This window comes from Mytilus galloprovincialis, chromosome 2, assembly GCF_965363235.1.
Source record: "Mytilus galloprovincialis chromosome 2, xbMytGall1.hap1.1, whole genome shotgun sequence".
NCBI lineage: Eukaryota > Metazoa > Mollusca > Bivalvia > Mytilida > Mytilidae > Mytilus > Mytilus galloprovincialis.
Genome location: NC_134839.1, coordinates 50,435,032 through 50,461,098, shown reverse-complemented (window position 1 = coordinate 50,461,098; position 26,067 = coordinate 50,435,032). Strand labels below are relative to the sequence as shown.

At 32.4% G+C, this 26,067-nt stretch overlaps 1 protein-coding gene across 1 annotated transcript in view; it reads left to right on the top strand.

Moving 5' to 3' along the window:
• LOC143063792 (uncharacterized) overlaps window positions 1-26,067 on the top strand; it is a 59,177-nt gene that overhangs the window by 15,266 nt on the left and 17,844 nt on the right. Inside the window, exons 6-14 of the mRNA XM_076236174.1 lie at window positions 791-821; window positions 1,172-1,212; window positions 2,731-2,807; window positions 3,344-3,396; window positions 12,617-12,728; window positions 13,537-13,660; window positions 15,788-15,852; window positions 16,827-17,009; window positions 17,388-17,496. Of these exons, the coding sequence (XP_076092289.1) occupies window positions 791-821; window positions 1,172-1,212; window positions 2,731-2,807; window positions 3,344-3,396; window positions 12,617-12,728; window positions 13,537-13,660; window positions 15,788-15,852; window positions 16,827-17,009; window positions 17,388-17,496 (795 nt within the window). The remainder of the gene's footprint in view (window positions 1-790; window positions 822-1,171; window positions 1,213-2,730; window positions 2,808-3,343; window positions 3,397-12,616; window positions 12,729-13,536; window positions 13,661-15,787; window positions 15,853-16,826; window positions 17,010-17,387; window positions 17,497-26,067) is intronic.

Here is a 26,067-nt window from a genome sequence, read left to right as displayed (position 1 = left end):
GGGAATCATCTTGGCGGGAGTGTAGCTGTATTTATGGACAAAAATTATAAACAAACATTTTATTGTGAAGTTACTGGAAGTCTATGTTTTTTAATGCTTTTCTGACACATTCTAACACAACTTTTTATGAGAGTGAAAATAACATCTGGCAGGTGTAAAGTAATTTGTTTAAAAAAGGGAATAAATTAGTACATAATCTCTGTTTGTCCATACGCAAGTCCCAAAATTGGTTTCTGTTCTCTATATGTTTGCTTCAATCTAATGCTTTAACATTTTAACATAATGCTTACTACCACAAAAAAAACTGATCAAGTTTGAATTTGGGTGGTATCACTTTTACCATTCTACAGTTATGCCCCTTTACAAATAGAAAAATTGCTGATTTTTATGTTTCCTTTCTTTAACCTAAGTTTGTCTCACCCAAATCATATGAAACTTTTACACAATACTGATTACGACAAAACTCTGATCAAGTTCAAATTTGGGTGTCGTCACTTTTACTTTTCTTGAATTGTGTCCCTTTAAAACATTACATCCGTGTCCCATGGACATGTTCTCCATATACATTGTCTTAAACTTATGTTTGTACTTTCTAGATCATAATTTTCTGATGTTGTACAGTGATGATGAACTTATTAATTTTATGAAAATTTATGATCTGGAGAGGAAAAGTAAGTGTAAACTGCCGTATTTCAAAACTGGAAAACATGGAATATGACGTTGATGTATAGGATACAAAAATCTTGTTGTGTATTATTTGTTGTATAATTATAGATTTTGACTTTTTCAGAAAGGTGGTGCTTTAAAGAATGGACCAGATGGTGAGTCAGTTAGCCTCCTAGAATCACCGATCTGAAAGACAATCTGTCTTACTAATAATAGGATTCTAGAATAGAATAGAAGATACTTTATTCCAAATTAATGGGGCAACATGAAGTAATAAAATTACACATATTAAAGAAACAACACCATCTTGAATATGTTTTAGCCGATATCAGAAAACAAGTTTTGAGAAAGCTTTAAAAAAATATTTAAGTTAAAATCAATCAAAATAAATAAAATGTGCAAAGCTTTATATTTTTAGAATTAAAAAAACAAGAGAAGGTACAAAAAACTGTTAGAACGAATAAATATTGATCTTTAATTTCATGTCAAATATTCTTTTTTTCAGCAAAAGCATTACAAAAGATGAAGCAAACATTCCCATATGATGTAAGTAAAGGACAGAATATCCTGTGTGTATATAATATTAAGATAACATCATTTTTTTGTGTGTGAAATTTGAACGATTAGAAAAACGAATGTCAAAAATAAAACATCCTTCATATTCTTAATAGCGCTTTGTTCTACTTATTTTTATTTAATTAGAAATGCTTGAAATGAATAAATGAGCTAAGATCAATAAAATGTTATATTACATATAGAAAACACACAAACCTCTTTGATATTGCTGACAAAGACGTAGTGCAGGAATTTCATTCTCATGAAATTTGTCCTTTCAGATTAAGGATATGCCTTTTCGTAAACAAAAAAAAAAACCTTCAGCCCATTGTTTTTAAAAGCTTCTGACCTTACAAGCTATTACATCATCAATATCCTTGAAAATTGTATTGGGGTAAAAAGAGAGAGTGCATTAAGTCCTGAAATAAATTGATATGAAAATTTAATAAAAAGGGAAGGCAAAGGACAAAATTTTTAATGCTTGAAATCAACATGGAACAAAACATTAAACTGCATTGCAAGTTTAAGAAATCCTTAGCTCTGCTTTAGGCATAAATCAGTTGAATTTAAGATTATTTAGCTACCACTATTCAAAAAGGTGCTAGGTACAAGTATTATCTTCAAATTACAGAACTATTTCTGGTTTGTCAAGTAGGTACTGAGTTTTACAGAAAATTTAAAGGTTTGAAAATAAACTAATATATATGTAAAAGATCAAAAGTTTATTAAAGGGGCACTAGCTGTCAAATTCGTGGTCATCGATTTGACTCAAATTCTCATATTTGATTTATAATAATGTAAAACATTTATCCAAACTACCAAAAGTCTAAAATAAACAGTTTACAGAGCATGGAGTAGACAATATGTAGGTTCGTTTCGTGTGTATTTTAGTCCAGACGCCATCTAATTAACAATCGATTTGACCTCAGATGACCATATAAGCGATGTAAACATGAATAAAGATATGAATAGATTAAACCAATTCGTGCAATTGGATTTTTTAGGTCTGTTTGAGTTTATTTTATAGATTAAAAATATATGTTTCTCATTGTTTTTAACCGTATAAGAATGATTTTATATGGATCGAATCAGTAATCAAAAGATTTACCGTAGTTTCATTTTCATTGATGACATTCTTTTTCTTTAAATAACCAGTACACGTACAATGCATGCCTTGTCAATCTCTAGCAAGGGGTTAAATTTAAGTTCACATGAATACGGATTAAATGAGGTCGACTAATTCACTTGCAAGTGAATGAGTAATTATCAATGTTTCTTCGCTTAATTTGACAATATTTAACCATTTTGGCTGCTAAAAAGCGAATTATTATTTCACTATTTCACTTTCATTATTGATTGAACAAAAAAAAATCTTACTTTAGTTTTTTAATATATCTCGTAGCTAGTGCCCCTTTAAAATACATGTTTATGATTTGAGAATAATCAAGTGTTTATTACTTATGAAATCAATGTATATGTAAGTAAATGATAAATTCTTTATTTTTCCAGATACACAAGTTAACTTGGGATGCTCAGCACAAGACAAATGTTGAACAGTGTTACTGTTATTGTGGGGGTCCAGGAAGGTATTAATTTACTGACTTATAGAAAAGTCACAGGATTCTAACATATCTGTATATTAAATACTTTAAAGATACACAATAAATTAATTTATGTAACTGATGACAAAATGGAGGTCAAGTTCAATATTGATTATTTTAATTTTTACTGTTGAAGAATGACAGTCCTTAATCAATTGCAAAATTTCACTTTATGTGGTTGGTGTGCAATAGCTTATAAACCCATTTGCCAATGCTTTTCACATTTTTGATATGTTTTATTAATGACAAATTTGAGACCAAGTTCAAAATTGATTTCATTTTTTGTCATTCAGGAATTATGGCCCTTCATTGATTGGAAAGGGGTATTTAAAGTAATTCCTATCCAATAAGTTGAGAACCTTTCAATCAAAGCTTTTCAAACTGTTATATGTAGGTCAAGTTTGATTTTTAAAAAAAATCACTTTTTATGTTCAAGAGTTTTGATCCTTAATTGATTTTTGATAGCGCCTTTTGCTACTTTTAACAGAATATCATACTAATTAATTTTCATTTCTTTACAGCTGGTTCCTGAAGATGTTACAATGCTGTAGGTGTAGACAATGGTTTCATGAAGGTATGTGACAATATACTTAAAAGAGACATTAGATTCTAATGATACATGTATGTCTAAGACTTTACAAATTCAGTTTGTGCCTTGATTTATTATAGGTATCCAATTAATATTTACGATTTAGTTTCTTAAGGTAAGCATGAGAAAAGTCATGATATCCTGGAAAAAAAGTTATAAAAGCCTACAGAAAATTTGTTATTCGTAGTGAACATATATGTGACAGAGTTGTCAAGCCACAACTGGAGCTTTGGAAATTATCAGCTGGAGTTTTGGTCTCATAACTGGAGATTTTTATTGACTTTTTTATCGACGTACGCAATGGTTTTTTTTTGTATGTTTAAAATGCATATCTTCCTTTTTTTGGTTAAAAGAACAATAATTCCATACCTCTAAACACCTGCATATCCATTTTTACTTAATAAAAAGAAAAGATAAGGGGTTTTCAAATATTTATTCATTATGAATAATTCAAGATAAAGTGATCAGCCATCATACATAGTTGGCAAAAAGTATCTCTGATTAAGCTACATTGTCAACTTTGGTACCACTACTGAACATGCTTGTAACAGAAGGTGTTAAATTGAAAGAGTTGTAGGCTTGCTGTTGGTAGCTGTCTCCATAAGTTTGGTCTAGTCATACTCATTAGGGCAACCATAGTCAGCTCTGCATGAAGTGTAGTAAGCATGGTCTTGGCCCTTGGTACTGGATCTCCACCATTTGAAATCAGATCTCCAGGCAGAGTTGAATTTGGCTAGATACTTGGTCTTCTTTTATTTGCTGCTGGGGTATTTGTGATAAAATACGGTTTGCATTTTGTCAAATTCTAAAATTTTAGAATAGTCCAAGACAACTATACTTATATAGGTATTCCATTGGCTTGGATAGAAAACGAGCCATAAATATCATATTTGAGTCTTTGAGGTTCAGTAAATGTTCCATGTTTTCAACAGCATCAAATAAATCGTTGTTTATACAACTTGTACAATTAGTCAATTTAATCCTTTGTCAGTATTTCACTTTAAATCAACCAGGCTTGTGTCTTAAACTAGCTAGTTGATCACCAGGTAATTGCCTATTATCTTTGATTTATTGTTGTATATACAGTTTAATCCTAAACACCTCAGGCTGATTTTAACTTTTTTACGATTTGACACAACAGGAAACTTCTGTTTTTCTCAGACTTTTCCCATATCAATTTCGAGTTTCTCGGACTATTTCTCTGTCCCAATCGATTTTGTAAGGAAAAATTTGTATTGAAAATTTTACAAGGTTGACATTTTCGAAAAAGCGGAAGATTTCAAATTTAAAGAGGAGGGACGGAAGAGGGTCTGAAAAGCAGGAGATTTTGACTCCCGCAGGAAGAATCACATGTATGACTGAACATTTAATTTCGTGATTCACCTGTACCCTTGAAATCCATGAAAATTGATATTGAGCTAAAATAATAAATTCACAGTATTAATTTATAGCTAGTTTACTATGTTTTTGAAGGACCTTCTTATTGATTGTGCAATCTTTATAGCCTGGTGCATGTGTAGTGTAACGTTCAGTTAGACGTCACGATTTTTGCATAATGTCTAAGATTTTAAAACGCTATTTTAGTTATTTTCCTCTTTTAATATGTTTACGAAAATTATACCAATCGAAAGAGAATCATTTGTAGATTAATTTCATCTGTTTTTTTATTCAACATTTGTACATTAACACTTACCCTCCGAATGTTAAAACTCGGCGACGTTACCGATATTTATACGCGGTATGATAGTTGGACAGCGTAAATTTAGAGCGATCTTGAATTCTGACTAAATTTGCCACCTTCGCCCGTTTGTTTACACATTTAAAATTAACATAAAATGAAAGCGCGTATTTTAAGCTTTATTTTCGTATAACTTTCTTGAAGATATTATAGCTGTATCAAAATTTTAAATTTAAAAAACAATTTCGTTTAAAATTTTCAATATTAATTTTATAAAAGTAATTGATAAAAGTTATACGTGTAAAAAATTTAAAACTTAGCTCTTTCCAAACAGTAACTAGTCAAAAGATGCGAAACTAAAGCGATACTGACTTTACTTCGTTGAAAAAAGGTCACTACCTTCAAAATTTTCTGAAAGTCGATAACGTTCCAGATAAAAATGAATTCGATTTCTGTAGCTGCAGCGCAAATAAATGGCGTGTTTAAATCAGTAGAAGACGCGTGTAAACGTGAAAACATAGGTAATTTAGCACAGTAATATACGGATATATGTTTCTTTGCTAAAATAAAGAACTTACGGATAACGGTAACATGAATGAACTATGTGAACTATTAATAAACAATACGAAAATCAAGTTTCACTTTCGATTTTACGCAATCCTCTTATGAAGAACTTATATAAAATAAATATAGTTTCCTAACATCAAATAAACTAGATATTTGTAATGAAACTTGATTAATTATTCGAAAAAAAAACTTCCCACACTGTCGCATAAATTCAAGAAAAAAAGTGATCTAATTTTTATATAATAATGAAATAAAAGGCAATAGAGGGGGATGCATTTTTTTTCAATAAATGTAGGTTCCTTTTCATTGTTTTTCAGATAAGTATAATGCTTTCCTGATAAGATATTTAAAATAAAAAATAAAGATATTCGAGAGAGAAAAATGAAATTTAAAGACAATTTAATATCCTAGCAAGAGGGGTAGGGGATTTTTTTTCTCACAAAAATGTAGGTTACTTTTTAGCTCACCTGGCCCGAAGGGCCAAGTGAGCTTTTCTCATCACTTGGCGTCCGTCGTCCGGCGTCGTCCGTCGTCGTTAACTTTTACAAAAATCTTCTCCTCTGAAACTACTGGGTCAAATTTAACCAAACTTGGCCACAATCATCATTGGGGTATCTAGTTTAAAAAATGTGTTCGGTTACCCGGCCAACCAACCAAGATGGCCGCCATGGCTAAAAATAGAACATAGGGGTCAAATGCAGTTTTTGGCTTATAACTCTGAAACCGAAGCATTTAGAGCAAATCTGACATGGGTTAAATTGTTTATTAAGTCAAGATCTATCTGCCCTAAAATTTTCAGACGAATCGGACAACCGGTTGTTGGGTTGCTGCCCCTGAATTGGCAATTTTAAGGAAATTTTGCCGTTATATGGTTATTATCTTGAATATTATTATAGATAGAGATAAACTGTAAACAGCAATAATGTTCAGCAAAGTAAGATCTACAAATAAGTCAACATGACCGAAATGGTCAGTTGACCCATATAGGAGTTATTGCCCTTTATAGTCAATTTTTAACCATTTTTCGTAAATCTTAGTAATCTTTTACAAAAATTTTCTCCTCTGAAACCACTGGGCCAAACTTATCCAAACTTGGCCACAATTATCTTTGGGGTATCTAGTTTAAAAAATGTGTCCAGGGACCCGGCCAACCAACCAAGATGGCCGCCATGGCTAAAAATAGAACATAGGGGTAAAATGCAGTTTTTGGCTTATAACTTAAAAACCAAAGCATTAAGAGCAAATCTGACTATTAGAAAATTGTTTATCAGGTCAAGATCTATCTACCCTAAAATTTTCAGATGAATCTGACAACCTGTTGTTGGGTTGCTGCCCCTGAATTGGTAATTTTAAGGAAATTTTACTGTTTTTGGTTATTATCTTGAAAATTATTAAAGATAGAAATAAACTGTAAACAGCAATAATGTTCAGCAAAGTAAGATTTACAAATAAGTCAACATGACCGAAATGGTCAGTTGACCCATATAGGAGTTATTGCCCTTTATAGTCAATTTTTAACCATTTTTCGTAAATCTTAGTAATCTTTTACAAAAATCTTCTCCTCTGAAACTACTGGGCCAAATTAATCCAAACTTATCCACAATCATCTTTTGGGTATCTAGTTTAAAAAATGTGTCCGATGACCCGGCCATCCAACCAAGATGGCCGCCATGGTTAAAAATAGAAGATAGGGGTAAAATGCAGTTTTTGGCTTATAACTCAAAAACCAAAGCATTAAGAGCAAATCTGACAGGGGGATAAATTGTTTATCAGGTCAAGATCTATCTGCCCTGAAATTTTCAGATAAATCGGACAACCCGTTGTTGGGTTCCTGCCCCTGAATTGGTAATTTTAAGGAAATTTTACTGTTTTTGGTTATTATCTTGAAAATTATTATAGATAGAAATAAACTGTAAACAGCAATAATGTTCAGCAAAGTAAGATTTACAAATAAGTCAACATGACCGAAATGGTCAATTGACCCCCTAAGGAGTTATTGTCCTTTATAGTCAATTTTCAACAATTTTTATAAAATTTGTAAATTTTTACTAACATTTTCCACTGAAACTACTGGGCCAACTTCATTATAGATAGAGATAATTGTAAGCTGCAAGGATGTTCAGTAAAGTAAGATGTACAAACACATCACCATCACCAAAATACAATTTTGTCATGAATCCATCTGCTTCCTTTGTTTAATAGTCACATAGACCAAGGTGAGCGACACAGGCTCTTTAGAGCCTCTAGTTTTTATTTTTCAGACATTAATTATGTGTTCGTGATTCAGTTACGAGATATTCTTCGGTACGAACAACAAAATATACAAGAAAAGTTACTGAGTCTTCTTAAGAAAGTAAACTCAAGAGTAAAGATACCAAGTAAAATAAGTGATTTGATAAGGAAGATAGAAAACAAGTTTGATAAAGCAAATACAGAAGAATTAAAAGAAAAAGTTTTAAGAGAAGTTCTATTGTTGTCAGAAGATTCAACCATCATAGGAATTCATTGTTCAAAATTCAGAATTTTTTCAAATAATTTGTATAATTTTGTTTGTGGTCAAGTCACGAATGGTGTTGTATATGAACTTGAAAAGTTTCGTAGCTCAAATAATTACACTTTCACAGAATTAACAAAGTGGGTTCATCATATAGTGGGGCTTAAAAGCGAAACTTTTTCAGAACATGCCATGCGTTACTCCGTTAAATCTTTATTAAAGAATCGTTTAGATATGAGTAGAAAGGGCTATAGCTTTTCGGAACAGTTTTTGAATGAAACATATACATACCCAAAAATGGGTACTAATAAAGCAAGCTCAACAGACAACTTGGCAGAGGGTTGTGAAAATCCTAAGTGTTCGAAACAGAAATTAAAAACAATAAAGTGCTGTCAACAAATTCAAAATTTAAATTACCAACTTCAACATGAAAAAGAAGAAGTTGAAGAAGAACTTACACAAGAATATAAGGAAAATCAGCAATTATCTGATCAACTAAATAAAATCATAAAAGATAAAACAATATCAGACAAAGAACTTTCAGACTTGAAACAAAAATATGAAACTGTTATAAACAAACTTCAAAAGTATAATACTAGGAACATTAACAAAAAAATTCAGAGAAGAGACACTAAATTAGAGACAATAAACAAAACTTTAACAAATGAAAAAGAAAAATCTTCCTTTATGGAAGAAAGCATAACGCAAAGTGAAAAAGAAATCTTAGTCTTAAAAGAGGATAAAAGAAATTTACAAAAAAGAATATCATATCTTAAGTCAAAACCAGAACTTTTTGAAAATAAACAGAATGAAAATATTTCTAAATTGCGCGATGAAAACAAGGAACTTCAAGAATCGAATACCATCCTACAGGAAATAATTGAAGAATGCACAAAAATACCTATTTTTAAAACGAGAAAAGATGGGTCGCGAGAGTTTTGTGATGAAATGAAAAAAACATATATGGAATTAATATCATTAGGTGTAAGCTGTAACATGTGCAGCAATGTAATTAAATCAGTCATAAAAAATATGACTGGTCAAGAACTGAATGATATGCCAGAAGTTACATTTGCTAAAAGAATGGCTCTGCAAGCTAATTTGATGGAAAAATTTCAATTGGCAGATACTATTTTAAGCAAGGACTCTGCAAACACGTTGCAGTTTGATGGCACAAGCAAGTGGGGGGAACATTTTTGTCGAGCCTGCAACTTTTGTTGCAGAAAGCTCGACATAGGGATAGTGATCCGGCGGCGGCTACGGCGGCGGCGTTAGCTAACTTCTTAAAAGCTTTATATTTTAGAAGGTGGAAGACCTGGATGCTTCATACTTTGTATATAGATGCTTCATGTTACGAAGTTTCCGTCAGTCACATGTCCAATGTCCTTGACCTCATTTTCATGGTTCAGTGACCACTTGAAAAAAAAGTTCAGATTTTTTGTAATGATGAATTCTCTCTTATTATAAGTAATAGGATAACTATATTTGATATGTGCGTACCTTGCAAGGTCCTCATGTCTGTCAGACAGTTTTCACTTGACCTCGACCTCATTTCATGGATCAGTGAACAAGGTTAAGTTTTGGTGGTCAAGTCCATATCTCAGATACTATAAGCAATAGGGCTTGTATATTCGGTGTATGGAAGGACTGTAAGGTGTACATGTTCAACTGGCAGGTGTCATCTGACCTTGACCTCATTTTCATGGTTAAGTGGTTATAGTTTAATTTTTGTGTTTTGGTCTGTTTTTTTCATACTATATGCAATAGGTCTACTGTATTTGTTGTATGGAATGATTGTAAGGTGTACATGTCTAGCGGGCAGATGTCATGTGACCTTGACCTCATTTTCATGGTTCAGTGGTTATAGTTAAATTATTGTGTTTTGGTCTGTTTTTTTCATACTATATGCAATAGGTCTACTATATTTGTTGTATGGAATGATTGTAAGGTGTACATGTCTAGCGGGCAGATGTCATGTGACCTTGACCTCATTTTCATGGTTCAGTGGTCAAAGTTAAGTTTTTGAGTTTTGGTCTATTTATCTAATACTATATGCCATAGGTCAACTATATTTGGTGTATGGAAATATTTTATGATCTTTATGTCAGTAGCGCTGGTTTCTTTTGACCATGACCTCATTTTCACGGTTCATTGCACAGTGTTAATTTTTTGTGTTTTGGTCTATTTTTCTTAAACTATAAGTAATAGGTCAACTATATATGTTGTATAGAAGCATTGTTAGCTGTACATGTCTGCCTGGCATGGTTTATCTGACCTTGACCTCATTTTCATGGTTCATTGGTCTTTGTTTAGTTATCTTGGTTAATGTTAAGTTTATGAGACAGTTGTAATAAAGCTTTATCATGTTTATACTTAAGACTATCAACATAATATCAATGATTAGTATAGAAGGCCAGACATTTCAGCGTGTGCACTCTTGTTTTACTTTTGACATAACAACTTCAGAAAAAACATATTCAGCAAGTTTAATGGACTTAGCAACAGAAAACAGTGCAACACAATTAAATGCAACAAAAGCATTGTTTAACGAATTAGGTGAAATTTATGTATCATTGACTAATGAAAAAAATCCTGAAATATTAGCAAAAGTCATTAGCAAAATGGTAAAAACTATTCATAATACTATGAGCGATAGAGTTCCAACAAACAAACCGTATGTTAAGCTATTTGAAGAATGGCGTAAATCATTATGACCCAAAGCCTTAGAAAACTGGGAAACTTTAAATGAAGAATGTCAGCAATCAATTATAGATATTCATGATTTTTATTGTGGTTTACATTTACTAACAAATTTTGCTGATTATTCTAACAAATCGTTGAAAAAATTTGAAGAAATTAGTACAGCAGAAAAAATTGGTATGAAAACTTTGTCACAATTTAGTAATTGGGGTACAAGGAGTGAGTCTGCTGCGCAAAGATTAATACGCTCGTGTTGTAACTTATTGCAAATACATGGTTGTGAAACTGCTGGTAGGCCACAGCAATTTAATGCCTATTTATTTGAAAATGGTTTAAAAAATTATCTTGTACCTTTCCGTGGGAATAGGTTTAACATTTTATTTCAAAATGCAAGAGCAGTATATGGTCATTTGACACATATCCAAGATTTTATTGAAATGTATGGTACAGGTAACAATCTGTTACTATCTGTGAATGCTGACATTGAATTCAAAATTGCCCTTGCTGGTGTTAGAGCTCTTGGTTTAGTTGATGTCCATATCAATCGTCCACTATGGAAACTTCTTGATTGTAATGATGCATCTATAACTGACATGTCACAATATTACCAAAAGTTACATGATAGTATTTCAAATTTAGTACAAGATTCTTCTCCGATGTTTGATGAAAATTATCAAATGTTTGAAAATTACCCTCCCAAAAAAGATGTGTTTGGTTTCTTTGCTTTTGAAAAACTCAAAAAGTCATTATAAACTAAAAAAAATTAAGGATGATATATATTAGCAAATGAGACAACCATCCACCATCTACCAGAGTCAGTGACCGAGATTTATCCTCATACTGATACAGTCTTCAACAATAAGTAAACTCAATACTACAATAATTGTATCAATAAATGTCACTCAGTCAGTGTTTCTTATATTCAAGCTGTTCAGATTCATTAAAGATGTATGAAGATTTGGTCGTAACAACTTGATATTTTTTTAATTTTTTTTACAATTTCAGAATTTGTACTGTTGCTATGGAAACAAAAATACATATATTATTATATTTTGTAAGCATTTTTAACTCTAAAATTGTCATAAAAATAAACCTCATCTTTTGTAGTTACAGAAAAGTTTCAACATTTTGAATTTTTATCATTTGAGAAGAAATTTTCACGAAAAATACGAAATAATGCTTTCTGTTGCCATGGTAACTGAAAATTTTATAATCAAATATCAGAAAACAACAGCAGAAATTGAACCCCTAAACTTGTTTTATCAATAAACTAACAATTCCTATAAAAAAGCTGACTTATGTAGATACTATTGCAAGTAAAAAGCCCTCAAAGCAGTTATTTTCATTTTTTTCTGTTTCGTTACCATGGTAACTATGGATTTTTTTCAATTTCCAACACAAAAAAAAATTCAATTCTTATTCTCATTTAAGGTTCTTATATTTCTTTATATGTATTTAAAATTTTACATCAAAAGGTTGAGGCATTAAAAAGTTCTGTTATTTTCATTATTTGATTTTTGCTTTTTTAACTGTTTTCGGTGCCATATTACTGTATTAAAGTTATCATAGAACCATTCTAAAAATATAACATATTCAACACATTCAAAATGTCGTACCTCAAAAACTATACATCCAATCTCCATGAAATAAAATGTAGTTTCTTTCTTTTTAAAAGATCTTTCAAATGCATTAAAGATAACTTAAATATGACTAATGAAATATTTGGCTGCACCAGGCTAATCTTTATTAATTTACTTATTTTCCAGCCTGTATACAATGTTTAGAATACCCTCTGATGAATGGTGACAGATTTTATTTATTTGTTTGTTCCCATTGCAACACTGGACCAGAATACATCAAAAGACTAGATTTGAAATGGTAAGTTTGGTGAATAATGCAGGTTATTTGAACCTCAGTTAGACTAGTATGATGATTTTATTGATTAATATTAATATAAGGTGACCATGGGGGCTTTAAGTTTTCCCTTGTCCATCCATCCATACATCCCGAAATTGGTTTCCATTCTCTAACTTGAGTTTGCCAAATGTTATGAAACTCATACACAATACTTATTACCACAAAACAGATCAAGTTTCAATTTTTGTGTGGTGTCACTTTTACTGTACCAGAGCCGTGTACATTTACAAATGAAAAAAAATGGTGAATTTTTCATTTCCATTCTTTACTTAAGTTGGCTGCAACCAGATGGTATGAAACTTATACACAATGCTTATTACCACATTAATCAGATCAAATACAAATTTGAGAAGCGTGACTTTTACTGTCCCTATATAATGTTATATGCATCATCTGTGTCCATTCCCTACTTATTTTTCCAATAGTGATATGATGCATCCAACAAATGTCTCCATTATGTTATAAAGACTGCCTATTGAATTTTATGGACATTGTTCACTTTGGAAATATAAAATATATGAAAAATTGCATGAATTCAAACAAAGTGGATTTTTTTGGGGTGGACTTTTGTCCTTTGGAAATGTATTTTATACCCCCCCCCCAAAAAAAAATTTGTGAAAAAGCACTAGCACAGTATCAAACAAATAATCACGAAATGTAATTTTGATTTTCCAAATGGTTTTTGCATTCCAATGTTGCAATATTGCACTGAACTTACCTTTGATGCCTTTGAACATTATGCTTCATGCTTGTTTTTGACTATTTACAGGGTGGATGTTGTACACTTAACTCTATACAACCTAACAATAGAAGGCAGATGGAACAAATTCTTTGATGTTGATACCATTGTAGAATTCATCACAAGTAATTTGGAAAATCTACAAGTAAATTCTGTAAGTGTAAACTACTTATTTATGTTGAAATATGGCAGATTTTACAGTATTGTGATCTGTCTCCTACTTTCATGTTGCTAACGTGACAGAGACAAAAATGAGTAACGTTAGCGACATTTGGACATGTCACATGAGCAACAACATCTTTAAAAGTTAAAATGTATGCACACAGTGATGTTTAATATATGCCTGGAGTAATAAAATTGTACAGTCTGGTTTAGAATTTCTAAATATACAGAATGTCATTTGCAGGTGTACTTTATGTCAAATGAATACACAAGAAACCAAAAAATGAGTAACGTTAGCGACATTTGGACATGTCACATGAGCAACAACATCTTTAAAAGTTAAAATGTATGCACACAGTGATGTTTAATATACGCCTGGAGTAATAAAATTGTACAGTCTGGTTTAGAATTTCTAAATATACAGAATGTCATTGGCAGGTGTACTTTATATCAAATGAATACACAAGAAACCAATTCGTAATAGTAACATTAGCAACATCTACTATCATGACATTACATTTTGTTGCGAACGTCTTTTTGGTGGACGGAATACATTTAAGGTCCTCTTGTAACGATATTACATACAACTTACCTTCTTTGCTTCCCCATCATGTGAAGGAACTGACTCCAAATCTATTTCTGCAAAGGGCGATATCGTAACTCCTATACAGGAGAGTTACAGATCTAAATATATGTTGCTCACGTGACACTGATTTGGACGGAAACGTCGAGCAGTAACGTTCGCAAAAAATAAAACAGCCAATGATATTGATTCCTCAAGTCCTTTGAACCCCTTACGTCATCCAAATTTAATATGATTGCTATTTTCAATTATTTATAAAACCCGGGATAAAAATAACTACAATGGGCTGTCTGAGAACCATTAAGAAAATTGCGATCGTGACATACCACAATGGACGGAAAAGACGTGACGTTAGCAACAATATTATTAAATTACCTTTTTTAGCCTTTACCAATAAAAATCTGCCTTAAAGTTATGATTAAAACACAAAAGAAGACTTTTTATTAAAATAGAAGTCCATGTTATTAGGCTCCACTTATAAATAATACTTCAAAATTCCACTCCAAATAAGCTGGATGTCAGTAAAGTAGGTCATGATGTCTATTCCATGTCCAATATTTTGAAATTGAAAATCCTCTAATTCTAACAAAAAACACAAACACAGAGTAATTTTTATTTTTATTTACTCAGAAAGACACATTTTATTCAATACCATAATGCATTACTCCATTACACAGTCTGTTTCACAGTTTCAGCAATTGCTTTTTTGATGGATACAAAAAAACAATATTTCCTTCTTATTGTAAAATCTGCCATATACAACATTTTCCAACACACACAAAAAATTCTTTAAATTTGTTACAGTATGAATTTTCAATATTTTTTCACAACAAATTCAGGAATCCCAATGATATAAGATAAAATACATCTGTGATGTTCTTGTAGCAACAATATTTCACTATAGTTTCATTAAAGTTGTACTGTTGATGGCTTTTCTTAAAAAATTTGATGTGACGATGGCAAAGGTTGCTGATGAATTTTTTACGAAATTTGTGAAATGTTAGATTTTCTTTAAATGCATGACTATAAGAATGAACACTGATTTCAGACTTCTAGTAAACATTTATATAAAATTTATGAATGAAGGAAATGTAAATTACATATGAACTATGACCTGTTATAAACAAACAACAACTGTTACTGTAAATTCAGAAATTATTATGTGCATTTGTTATTGCGATTTTTTAACTTTAGACTAAAATGCGATTTTAATTTATGCGATATTGAGAAAAAACCTATAAAATTCATATAAATAATTTCAAAATGCAAGTTTTAAATTATTGTGATTATAACCGTGTCGCATTTTTTGCAATAATAAAAACATCACAACAATTTCTGAATTTACAGTATATAATAAAGGAAGTTTATCCTAATTCAAGATTTAAAGAATACCATGGTGACTTGTATAACAACTTTGTGAAACAAAATTTATGCACTCCATCCCTTTTGAAAATTGTCATTATTGTTTATGGAAACTAATAATTTACTTTGTTGCTGCTTTATAAACTCTATAACACTTTATCATTCCACTTCTAGTTGTCAGCTGACAAGGACAGTATACGTGAAAAAGTTGTTAACTCTTTGAATGGATATAAATCAAGGTAAGTGAATAAAACATGTATAATGTTACCTCAAATGAACCTTGTTTTCCATCTTTTTTATGAACCTGAAAAAAGTTCTCTTATTGAAACAAACATGCTGTATTAGGAATGGAAAGTTAGCAAATGAAAATGTAATGTGATGTATGAAAAAAATTTCAAAGCATTCTCTGTGCTCTTATAACATAGGTAGGTACTTTATTTTAAATTTTGTCAATATTCATTATTGTTCACCTAGCTGAAGCTCTGTATATAAAAATAAACAAATGAAATGTATACCTTGTTTAAAATAAACATGAAAGAATTATTTCTTAAAAAAATGAACAATTAAAGAGTTCCTAAACTAGTTATGAACTGATATTGGTTTGTCATTTAATATATATAAAACGAAGATGTGGTATGATTGTCAATGAGGGAACTCTCCCCAGTAGACCAAAAGACACAAAAATTAAAAACTATATATCAGCATACGGCCTTCAACATTGAGCAAAATTCATACTGCATATTCAGCTATAAAAGGTTCCAAATGACCAATGTAGAACAATTCAAACGAGAGAACAAAGGGCCTATTTCATGTACAAAATAACTTATTAAGTATTCTAAGAAATCAGATAAGATTCTCCTCCTCCGACATACAATATTTTTATGCCTACCTACGATAGTAGAGGGGCATTATGTTTTCTGGTCTGTGCGTTTGTTTGTCCGTCCGTCTGTCCTGCTTCAGGTTAAAGTTTTTGATGAAGTTGAAGTCCAGTTGAAGTCCAATCGACTTCAAACTTAGTACACATGTTCCCTATGATCTTTCTAATTTTAATGCCAATTAGAGTTTTTACCCCAATGTTACGTTCAACTGAACATAGAAAATGATAGTGCGAGTGGGGCATTCGTGTACTGGGGACACATTCTTGTTCATCTATCAATGGGACCATCTGAAATGAGTTTTGATGAATTCACCATGTTCATGAACTATTTTACAGATTTACTAATCAGAAGGAAAACAGGAAGAAGCCTATGGGTAAACCCTGCTTTGGTCTACGAGTGAGGATACCACCACCTGCACCTATGGTAATGTTGCCTCACACTGGTCAGGTCAATCATGAGGTGATGATGTCATACAAAGAAAAAGGCAAAAACTTTAAATGTTTTATGCCTTCACAGTGGTAAGATTCATAAAAGGAAATTAGATTGTTGATAAAAAGGTTTACGGTTTAACTGCCTTGAAGACTTGGATCAGCCTTTACATCTATCAAAAATATAGTAAATAAGTGAAAAGGTTAAAATATTAAGAAAGAGGTGGGGTCCATGTCTGTGTATTACCTATGATTATGATCACTTAAAATAATTCAGATTTAGTGATTGAATGAATTATTGTTCTTTGCGCTGAACTGTAACATCAGGGGTAATTTATGATTGTATACAAATTAAACCTGTGCACTTGCCAAAAGTTGGAGTTCTTTATGGGGTATGGAAATCCATTGATACAATTTCACGTCCTTTTAAATTGAATAGCCTTTTTAGGATATTTTGAAATTTTTCAGTACATCACCTGTATGCTTACCATGGCAGAGCAAACAGAAAGGATTAGAAATTGATGTTTCAATAGCATTCAAGTCTGACAAAGTACGCAGGAATCTTCTTCAGTCGGCAGTAAGTACTTATGTTTTAAAATTCTACAAGAACTTGTTAATAGATATAAGAAAATGTGGTATGAATGCAAAATAGACAACTGTCCATCCAATTGACAATGTGTAAAGAGTAAACAATTATAGGTCAAAGTACGGCCGTCAACACAGAGCCTTGGCTCATACCGAAAAGCAAGCTATAAAGGCCTCAAAATGACTAGTGTAAAACAATTTAAACTGGAAAACAATGGTCTTATCTATATAAGAAATAAGAAACATCAGCAAACAACAACCCCTGAACAACAGGTTCCTGACTGTAATATCCTTTAAAAGTGCTTCATCTGATTGAATAAGAGCTTCAAAAATATGTCTGCTATAGAAGTATTATTTGTAAACAGGGAATCCATTCCTATCAGTTAAATGTAAATTTTATTGTATATACAAATATTGGTTATAGAATATTTTGACAAATCAGATAGAAATATACTTGAAAATTTTGTCATCACAATGTACAATTTAAAATATTCAATGTTTGTAAGGCAAGAAATTAAATTTAAGCATACAATTTCGTAGTGCTTATGCTAATCTTTCTTATTGTGGCTGGTTTTGGCCTCACGGGGAAAATATTAGTCTTTTTAATTGCATCTAAAGAACCTTTTTGTAGAAGCAGAAAATAAAATACTTATGAACATTGAAAAGAAAATTTAAAACTGGACAAATTTACTTGCACAAGTAAATATTACTTTTTAAGAGTTCTTACTTGTGTGTAAGTTGAATCTTTGATTGATCATGTCAAAATCACTTTGGATTTTTATTTGTTTCTTAAACATAGTTACAAAAACAGCAGTTATTGTTGGCTGAGTACTTGTACTGTTGATTCATATATTTTTCATGGAAATTAATATCATATATACAAGTCTGTAGAAATTTTGTATTACGTGGAACATTTATATTCATGGTCAAAATATGTTAACAAAAACTGGTATCCCATGAATAATAATGAATCTTTCGTGCATAATATATATGTTGTGTACAAGATGTAAGTTTGTACAAATTATAATTTGTACAGGGTTTTTGTACAAGTTATAAGTTTTTTGATACACACCTTCTTGCAACAGGTGATAAAAGTTTATCTTCTAAAATGTATCGTTTAATGTCTTAATTTCAAATTTACATACTTCAACCTTACATTGAGTGCTATTCTCCTTGTCCTAAAACAGAAAATAAGGATACCTAGTTCTTATATTATTTTTTTTCTCATCACTTGGCGTCCGTCCTCGTCGTCCGTCGTCGTCCTGCATTAACTTTTACAAAAATCTTCTCCTCTGAAACTACTTGGCCAAATTTAACCAAACTTGGCCAAAATCGTCATTGGGGTATCTAGTTTAAAAAATGTGTCCGGTGCCCCGCCCAACCAACCAAGATGGCCGCCATGGCTAAAAATAGAACATAGGGGTAAAATGCAGTTTTTGGCTTATAACTCAAAAACCAAAGCATTTAGAGCAAATCTGACAGGGGTAATATTGTTCATCAGGTCAAGATCTATCTGCCCTGAAATTTTTAGATGAATCAGACATTTCGTTGTTGCGTTGCTGCCCCTGAAATGGTAATTTTAAGGAAATTTTGCTGTTATTAACCGGATTTTTGTGACAAACATGTCGGTTATTGATTTGGAGATGTACGGCAGGCGGGCGGCCGGGCGGGCGGCAATCAAATGTTGTCCATGCATTAACTCATGAACCGTTCAACCAAAGCTTTTGAAATTTTAATATGTTGTTACTGACAACTAAATGAAGGTCAAGTTCAATAATGGCGATTTTGACTTTTACCGTTCAGGAGTTATGATTCTTGAAAGATTGAAAAATTGTTTTTCCAGTCGTGTTCGTGCATTTACACATGAACTGTTCTACCAAAGCTTCCCGAATTTTAATATGTTGTTACCGATGACAAAATGGAGGTCAAGTTCAATAATGACGATTTTGACTTTTACGGTTCAGGAGTTATGGTTCTTGAAAGATTGAAAAATGGAGTTTCCAGTCGTGTCCGTGCATTTACGCATGAACTGTTCAACCAAAGCTTCCCAAATTTTAATATATTGGTACTGATGACAAAATGGAGGTCAAGTTCAATAATGACAATTTTGACTTTTACCGTTCAGGAGTTATGGTTCTTGAAATATTGAAAAATGGTGTTTCCAGTCGTGTCCGTGCATTTTCTCATAAACCATTCAACCAAAGCTTTTGAAATTTTTATATGTTGTTACTGATGACAAAATAGAGGTCAAGTTCAATAATGACGATTTTGACTTTTACCGTTGAGGAGTTATGGTTCTTGAAAGATCGTAAAATGGCGTTTCCATTCACGTTGTTGCATTTACTAATGAACCACTCAATCTAAGCTTTTCAAATTTTAATATGTTGATACTGACTACAAAATGGAGGTCAAATTTGATATTGACGATTTTCACTTTCAGCATTTATCAGTTATGGTTCTTGTGATATTGCCAGGACACAAATAAATGTTAATAAATCCTGTTTGCTGTCGTTGTGACAGCCTCTTGTTGGTTATTATCTTGAATATTATTATAGATAGAGATAAACTGTAAACAGCAATAATGTTCAACAAAGTAAGATCTACAAATAAGTCAACATGACCAAAATGGTCAGTTGACCACTTTAGGAGTTATTGCCCTTTATAGTCAATTTTTAACCATTTTTCGTAAATCTTAGTAATATTTTAGAAAAATCTACTCCTCTGAAACTACTGGGCCAAATTTAACTAAACTTGGCCATAATCATCATTGGGATATTTAGTTTAAAAAATGTGTCCGGTGCCCCGCCCAACCAACCAAGATGGCCGCCATGGCTAAAAATAGAACATAGGGGTAAAATGCAGTTTTTGGCTTACATGTATAACTCAAAAACCAAAGCATTTAGAGCAAATCTGACAGCGGTAAAATTGTTTATCAGGTCAAGATCTATCTGCCCTGAAATTTTCAGATGAATCGGACATTCCGTTGTTGGGTTGCTGCCCCTAAAATGGTAATTTTAAGGAAATTTTGCTGTTTTTATACGACCGCAAAATTTGAAAAAATTTTCGTCGTATATTGCTATCACGTTGGCGTCGTCGTCGTCCGAATACTTTTAGTTTTCGCACTCTAACTTTAGTAAAAGTGAATGGAAATCTATGAAATTTTAACACAAGGTTTATGACCACAAAAGGAAGGTTGGTATTGATTTTGGGAGTTTTGGTCCCAACATTTTAGGAATTAGGGGCCAAAAAGGGCCCAAATAAGCATTTTCTTGGTTTTCGCACTATAACTTTAGTTTAAGTTAATAGAAATCTATGAAATTTTGACACACGGTTTATGACCACAAAAGAACGGTTGGGATTGATTTTGGGAGTTTTGGTTTCAACAGTTTAGGAATTAGGGGCCAAAAAAGGGCCCAAATAAGCATTATTCTTGGTTTTCGCACAATAACTTTAGTTTAAGTAAATAGAAATCAATGAAATTTAAACACAATGTTAATGACTACAAAAGGAAGGTTGGTATTGATTTTGGGAGTTTAGGTCCCAACAGTTTAGGAATTAGGGGCCAAAAAGGGACCCAAATAAGCATTTTTCTTGGTTTTCGCACCATAACGTTAGTATAAGTAAATAGAAATCTATGAAATTTAAACACAAGGTTTATGACCATAAAAGGAAGGTTGGTATTGATTTTGGGAGTTTTGGTCCCAACAGAATAAGGGGCCCAAAGGGTCCAAAATTAAACTTTGTTTGATTTCATCAAAATTGAATAATTGGGGTTCTTTGATATGCCGAATCTAACTGTCATGACTGTGTATGTAGATTCTTAACTTTTGGTCCCGTTTTCAAATTGGTCTACATTAAGGTCCAAAGGGTCCAAAATTAAACTTAGTTTGATTTTGACAAAAAATGAATCAGTTAGGTTCTTTGATATGCTGAATCTAAAAATGTACTTAGATTCTTGATTATTGGCCCAGTTTTCAAGTTGGTCCAAATCGGGGTCCAAAATTAAACTTTGTTTGATTTCATCATAAATTGAATAAATGGGGTTCTTTGATATACCAAATCTAACTGTGTATGTAGATTCTTCATTTTTGGTCCTGTTTTCAAATTGGTCTACACTAAAGTCCAAAGGGTCCAAAATTAAGCTTAGTCTGATTTTAACAAAAATTGAAATCTTGGGGTTCTTTGATATGCTGAATCCAAAAATGTACTTAGATTTTTAACCGGATTTTTGTGACAAAAATGTCGGTTATTGATTTGGGGATGTACGGCGGGCGGGCGGGCGGGCGGGCGGGCGTCATCAAATGTTGTCCGTGCATTAACTCATGAACCGTTCAACCAAAGCTTTTAAAATTTTAATATGTTGTTACTGACAACTAAATGAAGGTCAAGTTCAATAACGGCGATTTTGACTTTTACCGTTCAGGAGTTATGGTTCTTGAAAGATTGAAAAATGGAGTTTCCAGTCGTGTCCGTGCATTTACGCATGAACTGTTCTACCTAAGCTTCCGAAATTTTAATATGTTGTTACTGATGACAAAATGGAGGTCAAGTTCAATAATGGCGATTTTGACTTTTACCGTTCAGGAGTTATGGTTCTTGAAAGATTGAAAAATGGTGTTTCCAGTCGTGTCCGTGCATTTATGCATGAACTGTTTTACCAAAGCTTCCCAAATTTTAATATGTTGTTACTGATGACAAAATAGAGGTCAAGTTCAATAATGACGATTTTGACTTTTACCGTTCATGAGTTATGGTTCTTGAAAGATTGAAAAATGGTGTTTCCAGTCGTGTTCGTGCATTTTCTCATGAACCATTCAACCAAAGCTTTTGAAATTTTTATATGTTGTTACTGATGGCAAATTAGAGGTCAAGTTCAATAATGACGATTTTTACTTTTACCGTTCAGGAGTTATGGTTCTTGAAAGATTGTGAAATGGCGTTTCAATTCACGTTGTTGCATTTACTCATGAACCATTCAATCTAAGCTTTTCAAATTTTAAGATGTTGATACTGATGACAAAATGGAGGTCAAATTTGATATTGACGATTTTCACTTTCACCATTCATCAGTAATGGTTCTTGTGATATTGCCAGGACACAAATAAATATTAATAAATCCGGTTTGCTGTCATTGTGACAGCCTCTTGTTTATTATGGGCCCAGTTTTCAAGTTGGTCCAAATCAGGATCTAAAATTATTATATTAAGTATTGTGCAATAGCAAGTCTTTTCAATTGCACAGTATTGCGCAATGGCAAGAAATATCTAATTGCACAATATTGTGAAATAGCAAATTTTTTTTTAATTAGAGTTATCTTTCTTTGTCCAGAATAGTAAGCAAGAAATATCTAATTGCAAAATATTGTGCAATAGCAAGATTTTTTTTAATTGGAGTTATCTTTCTTTGTCCAGAATCAACTTAAATCTTTGTTATATACAATATACGATGTATATTCACTTTTTACTACCAACTGATAAATTAAAATAATCTTTACCATTCAGTGATAACAAGCAGTTTTTTTACATCTTAATATTTTATGATGTATTTAAATGAGTAGTTATTGTTGCAAACTCCATTAGAAATTTTAATTGAGATTAGTTTTGGAATAAGGGAAAGGGGGATGTGATTAAAAAAATTGGGTTCAATTTTTCTCATTTGAAATTTCATAAATAAAAAAGAAAATTTCTTCAAACATTTTTTTGAGAGGATTAATATTCAACAGCATAGTGAATTGCTCTAAGAGAAAACAAAAATTTTAAGTTCATTAGAACACATTCATTCTGTGTCAGAAACCTATGCTGTGTCAACTATTTATTGGTTATTATCTTGAATATTATTATAGATAGAGATAAACTGTAAACAGCAATAATGTTCAGCAAAGTAAGATCTACAAATAAGTCAACATGACCAAAATGGTCAGTTGACCACTTTAGGAGTTATTGCCCTTTATAGTCAATTTTTAACCATTTTTGTCGAGCCTGCAACTTTTGTTGCAGAAAGCTCGACATAGGGATAGTGATCCGGCGGCGGCGGCGTTAGCTAACTTCTTAAAAGCTTTATATTTTAGAAGGTGAAAGACCTGGTTTCTTCATACTTTGTATATAGATGCCTCATGTCACGAAGTTTCCGTCAGTCACATGTCCAATGTCCTTGACCTCATTTTCATGGTTCAGTGACCACTTGAAAAAAAAGTTCAAAATTTTTGTAATGTTGAATTCTCTCTTATTATAAGTAATGGGATAACTATATTTGGTATGTGCGTACCTTGCAAGGTCCTCATGCCCGTCAGACAGTTTTCACTTGACCTCGACCTCATTTCATGGATCAGTGAACAAGGTTAAGTTTTGGTGGTCAAGTCCATATCTCAGATACTATAAGTAATAGGGCTAGTATATTTGGTGTATGGAAGGACTGGAAGGTGTACATGTCCAACTGGCAGGTGTCATCTGACCTTGACCTCATTTTCATGGTTCAGTGGTTATAGTTAAGTTTTTGTGTTTTGGTCTGTTTTTCTCATACTTTATGCAATAGGTCTACTATATTTGTTGTATGGAATGGTTGTAAGGTGTACATGTCTAGCGGGCAGATGCCATCTGACCTTGACCTCATTTTCATGGTTCAGTGGTCAAAGTTAAGTTTTTAAGTTTTGGTCTTTTTATCTAATATTATATGCCAAAGGTCAACTATATTTGGTGTATGGAAATATATTATGATCTATATGTCAGTCCCGCAGGTTTTATTTGACCATGACCTCAATTACACGGTTCATTGCACAGTGTTAAGTTTTTGTGTTTTGGTCTATTTTTCTTAACCTATAAGTAATAGGTCAACTATATTTGTTGTATGGAAGCTTTGTTAGCTGTACATGTCTGCCTGGCATGGTTCATCTGACCTTGACCTCATTTTCATGGTTCATTGGTCTTTGTTTAGCTATCTTGGTTAATGTTAAGTTTATGTGACAGTTGTAATCAAGCTTTATACTTAGGACTATCAACATAATATCAATGATTAGTAAAGAAGGCGAGACATTTCAGTGTGTGCACTCTTGTTCATAAATCTTAGTAATCTTTTAGAAAAATCTTCTCTGAAACTACTGGGCCAAATTTAACCAAACTTGGCCATAATCATCATTGGGGTATCTAGTTTAAAAAATGTGTCTGGTGCCCCGCCCAACCAACTAAGATGGCCGACATGGCTAAAAATAGAACATAGAGGTAAAATGCAGTTTTTAGCTCACCTGGCCCGAAGGGCCAAGTGAGCTTTTCCCATCACTTGGCGTCCGTCGTCGTTAACTTTTCCAAAAATCTTCTCCTCTGAAACTACTGGGCCAAATTAAACCAAACTTGGCCACAATCATCATTGGGGTATCTAGTTTAAAAAATGTGTGGCGTGACCCGGCCAACCAACCAAGATGGCCGCCATGGCTAAAAATAGAACATAGGGGTAAAATGCAGTTTTTGGCTTATAACTCAAAAACCAAAGCATTTAGAGCAAATCTGACATGGGGTACAATTGTTTATCAGGTCAAGATCTATCTGCCCTGGAATTTTCAGATGAATCTGACAACCCGTTATTGGGTTGCTGCCCCTGAACTGGTAATTTTAGGGAATTTTTGCTGTTTTTGGCTATTATCTTGAATATTATTATAGATAGAGATAAACTGTAAACAGCAATAATGTTCAGCAAAGTAAGATTTACAAATAAGTCAACATGACCAAAATGGTCAGTTGACCCCTTTAGGAGTTATTGACCTTTATAGTCAATTTTTAACCATTTTTCGTAAATCTTAGTAATCTTTTACAAAAATCTTCTCCTCTGAAACTACTGGGCCAAATTAATCCAAACTTGGCCACAATCATCTTTGGGATATCTAGTTTAAAAAATGTGTGGCGTGACTCGGCCAACCAACCAAGATGGCCGCCATGGCTAAAAATAGAACATAGGGGTAAAATGCAGTTTTTGGCTTATAACTCAAAAACCAAAGCATTTAGAGCAAATCTGACATGCGGTAAAAGTGTTTATCAGGTCAAGAACTATCTGTCCTGAAATTTTCAAATGAATCGGATAACCCGTTGTTGGGTTGCTGCCCCTGAATTAGTAATTTTAAGGAAATTTTGCTCTTTTTGGTTATTATCTTGAATATTATTATAGATAGAGATAAACAGTATACAGCAATAATGTTCAGCAAAGTAAGATTTACAAATAAGTCAACATGACTGAAATGGTCAGTTGACCCCTTTAGGAGTTATTGCCCTTTATAGTAAATTTTTAACCATTTTTAGCTCACCTGGCCCGAAGGGCCAAGTGAGCTTTTCCCAACACTTGGCGTCCGTCGTCCGTCGTCGTCGTCGTCCGTCGTCGTTAACTTTTACAAAAATCTTCTCCTCTGAAACTACTAGGCCAAATTAAACCAAACTTGGCCACAATCATCATTGGGGTATCTAGTTTAAAAAATGTGTGGCGTGACCCGGCCAACCAACCAAGATGGCCGCCATGGCTAAAAATAGAACATAGGGGTAAAATGCAGTTTTTGGCTTATAACTCAAAAACAAAAGCATTTAGA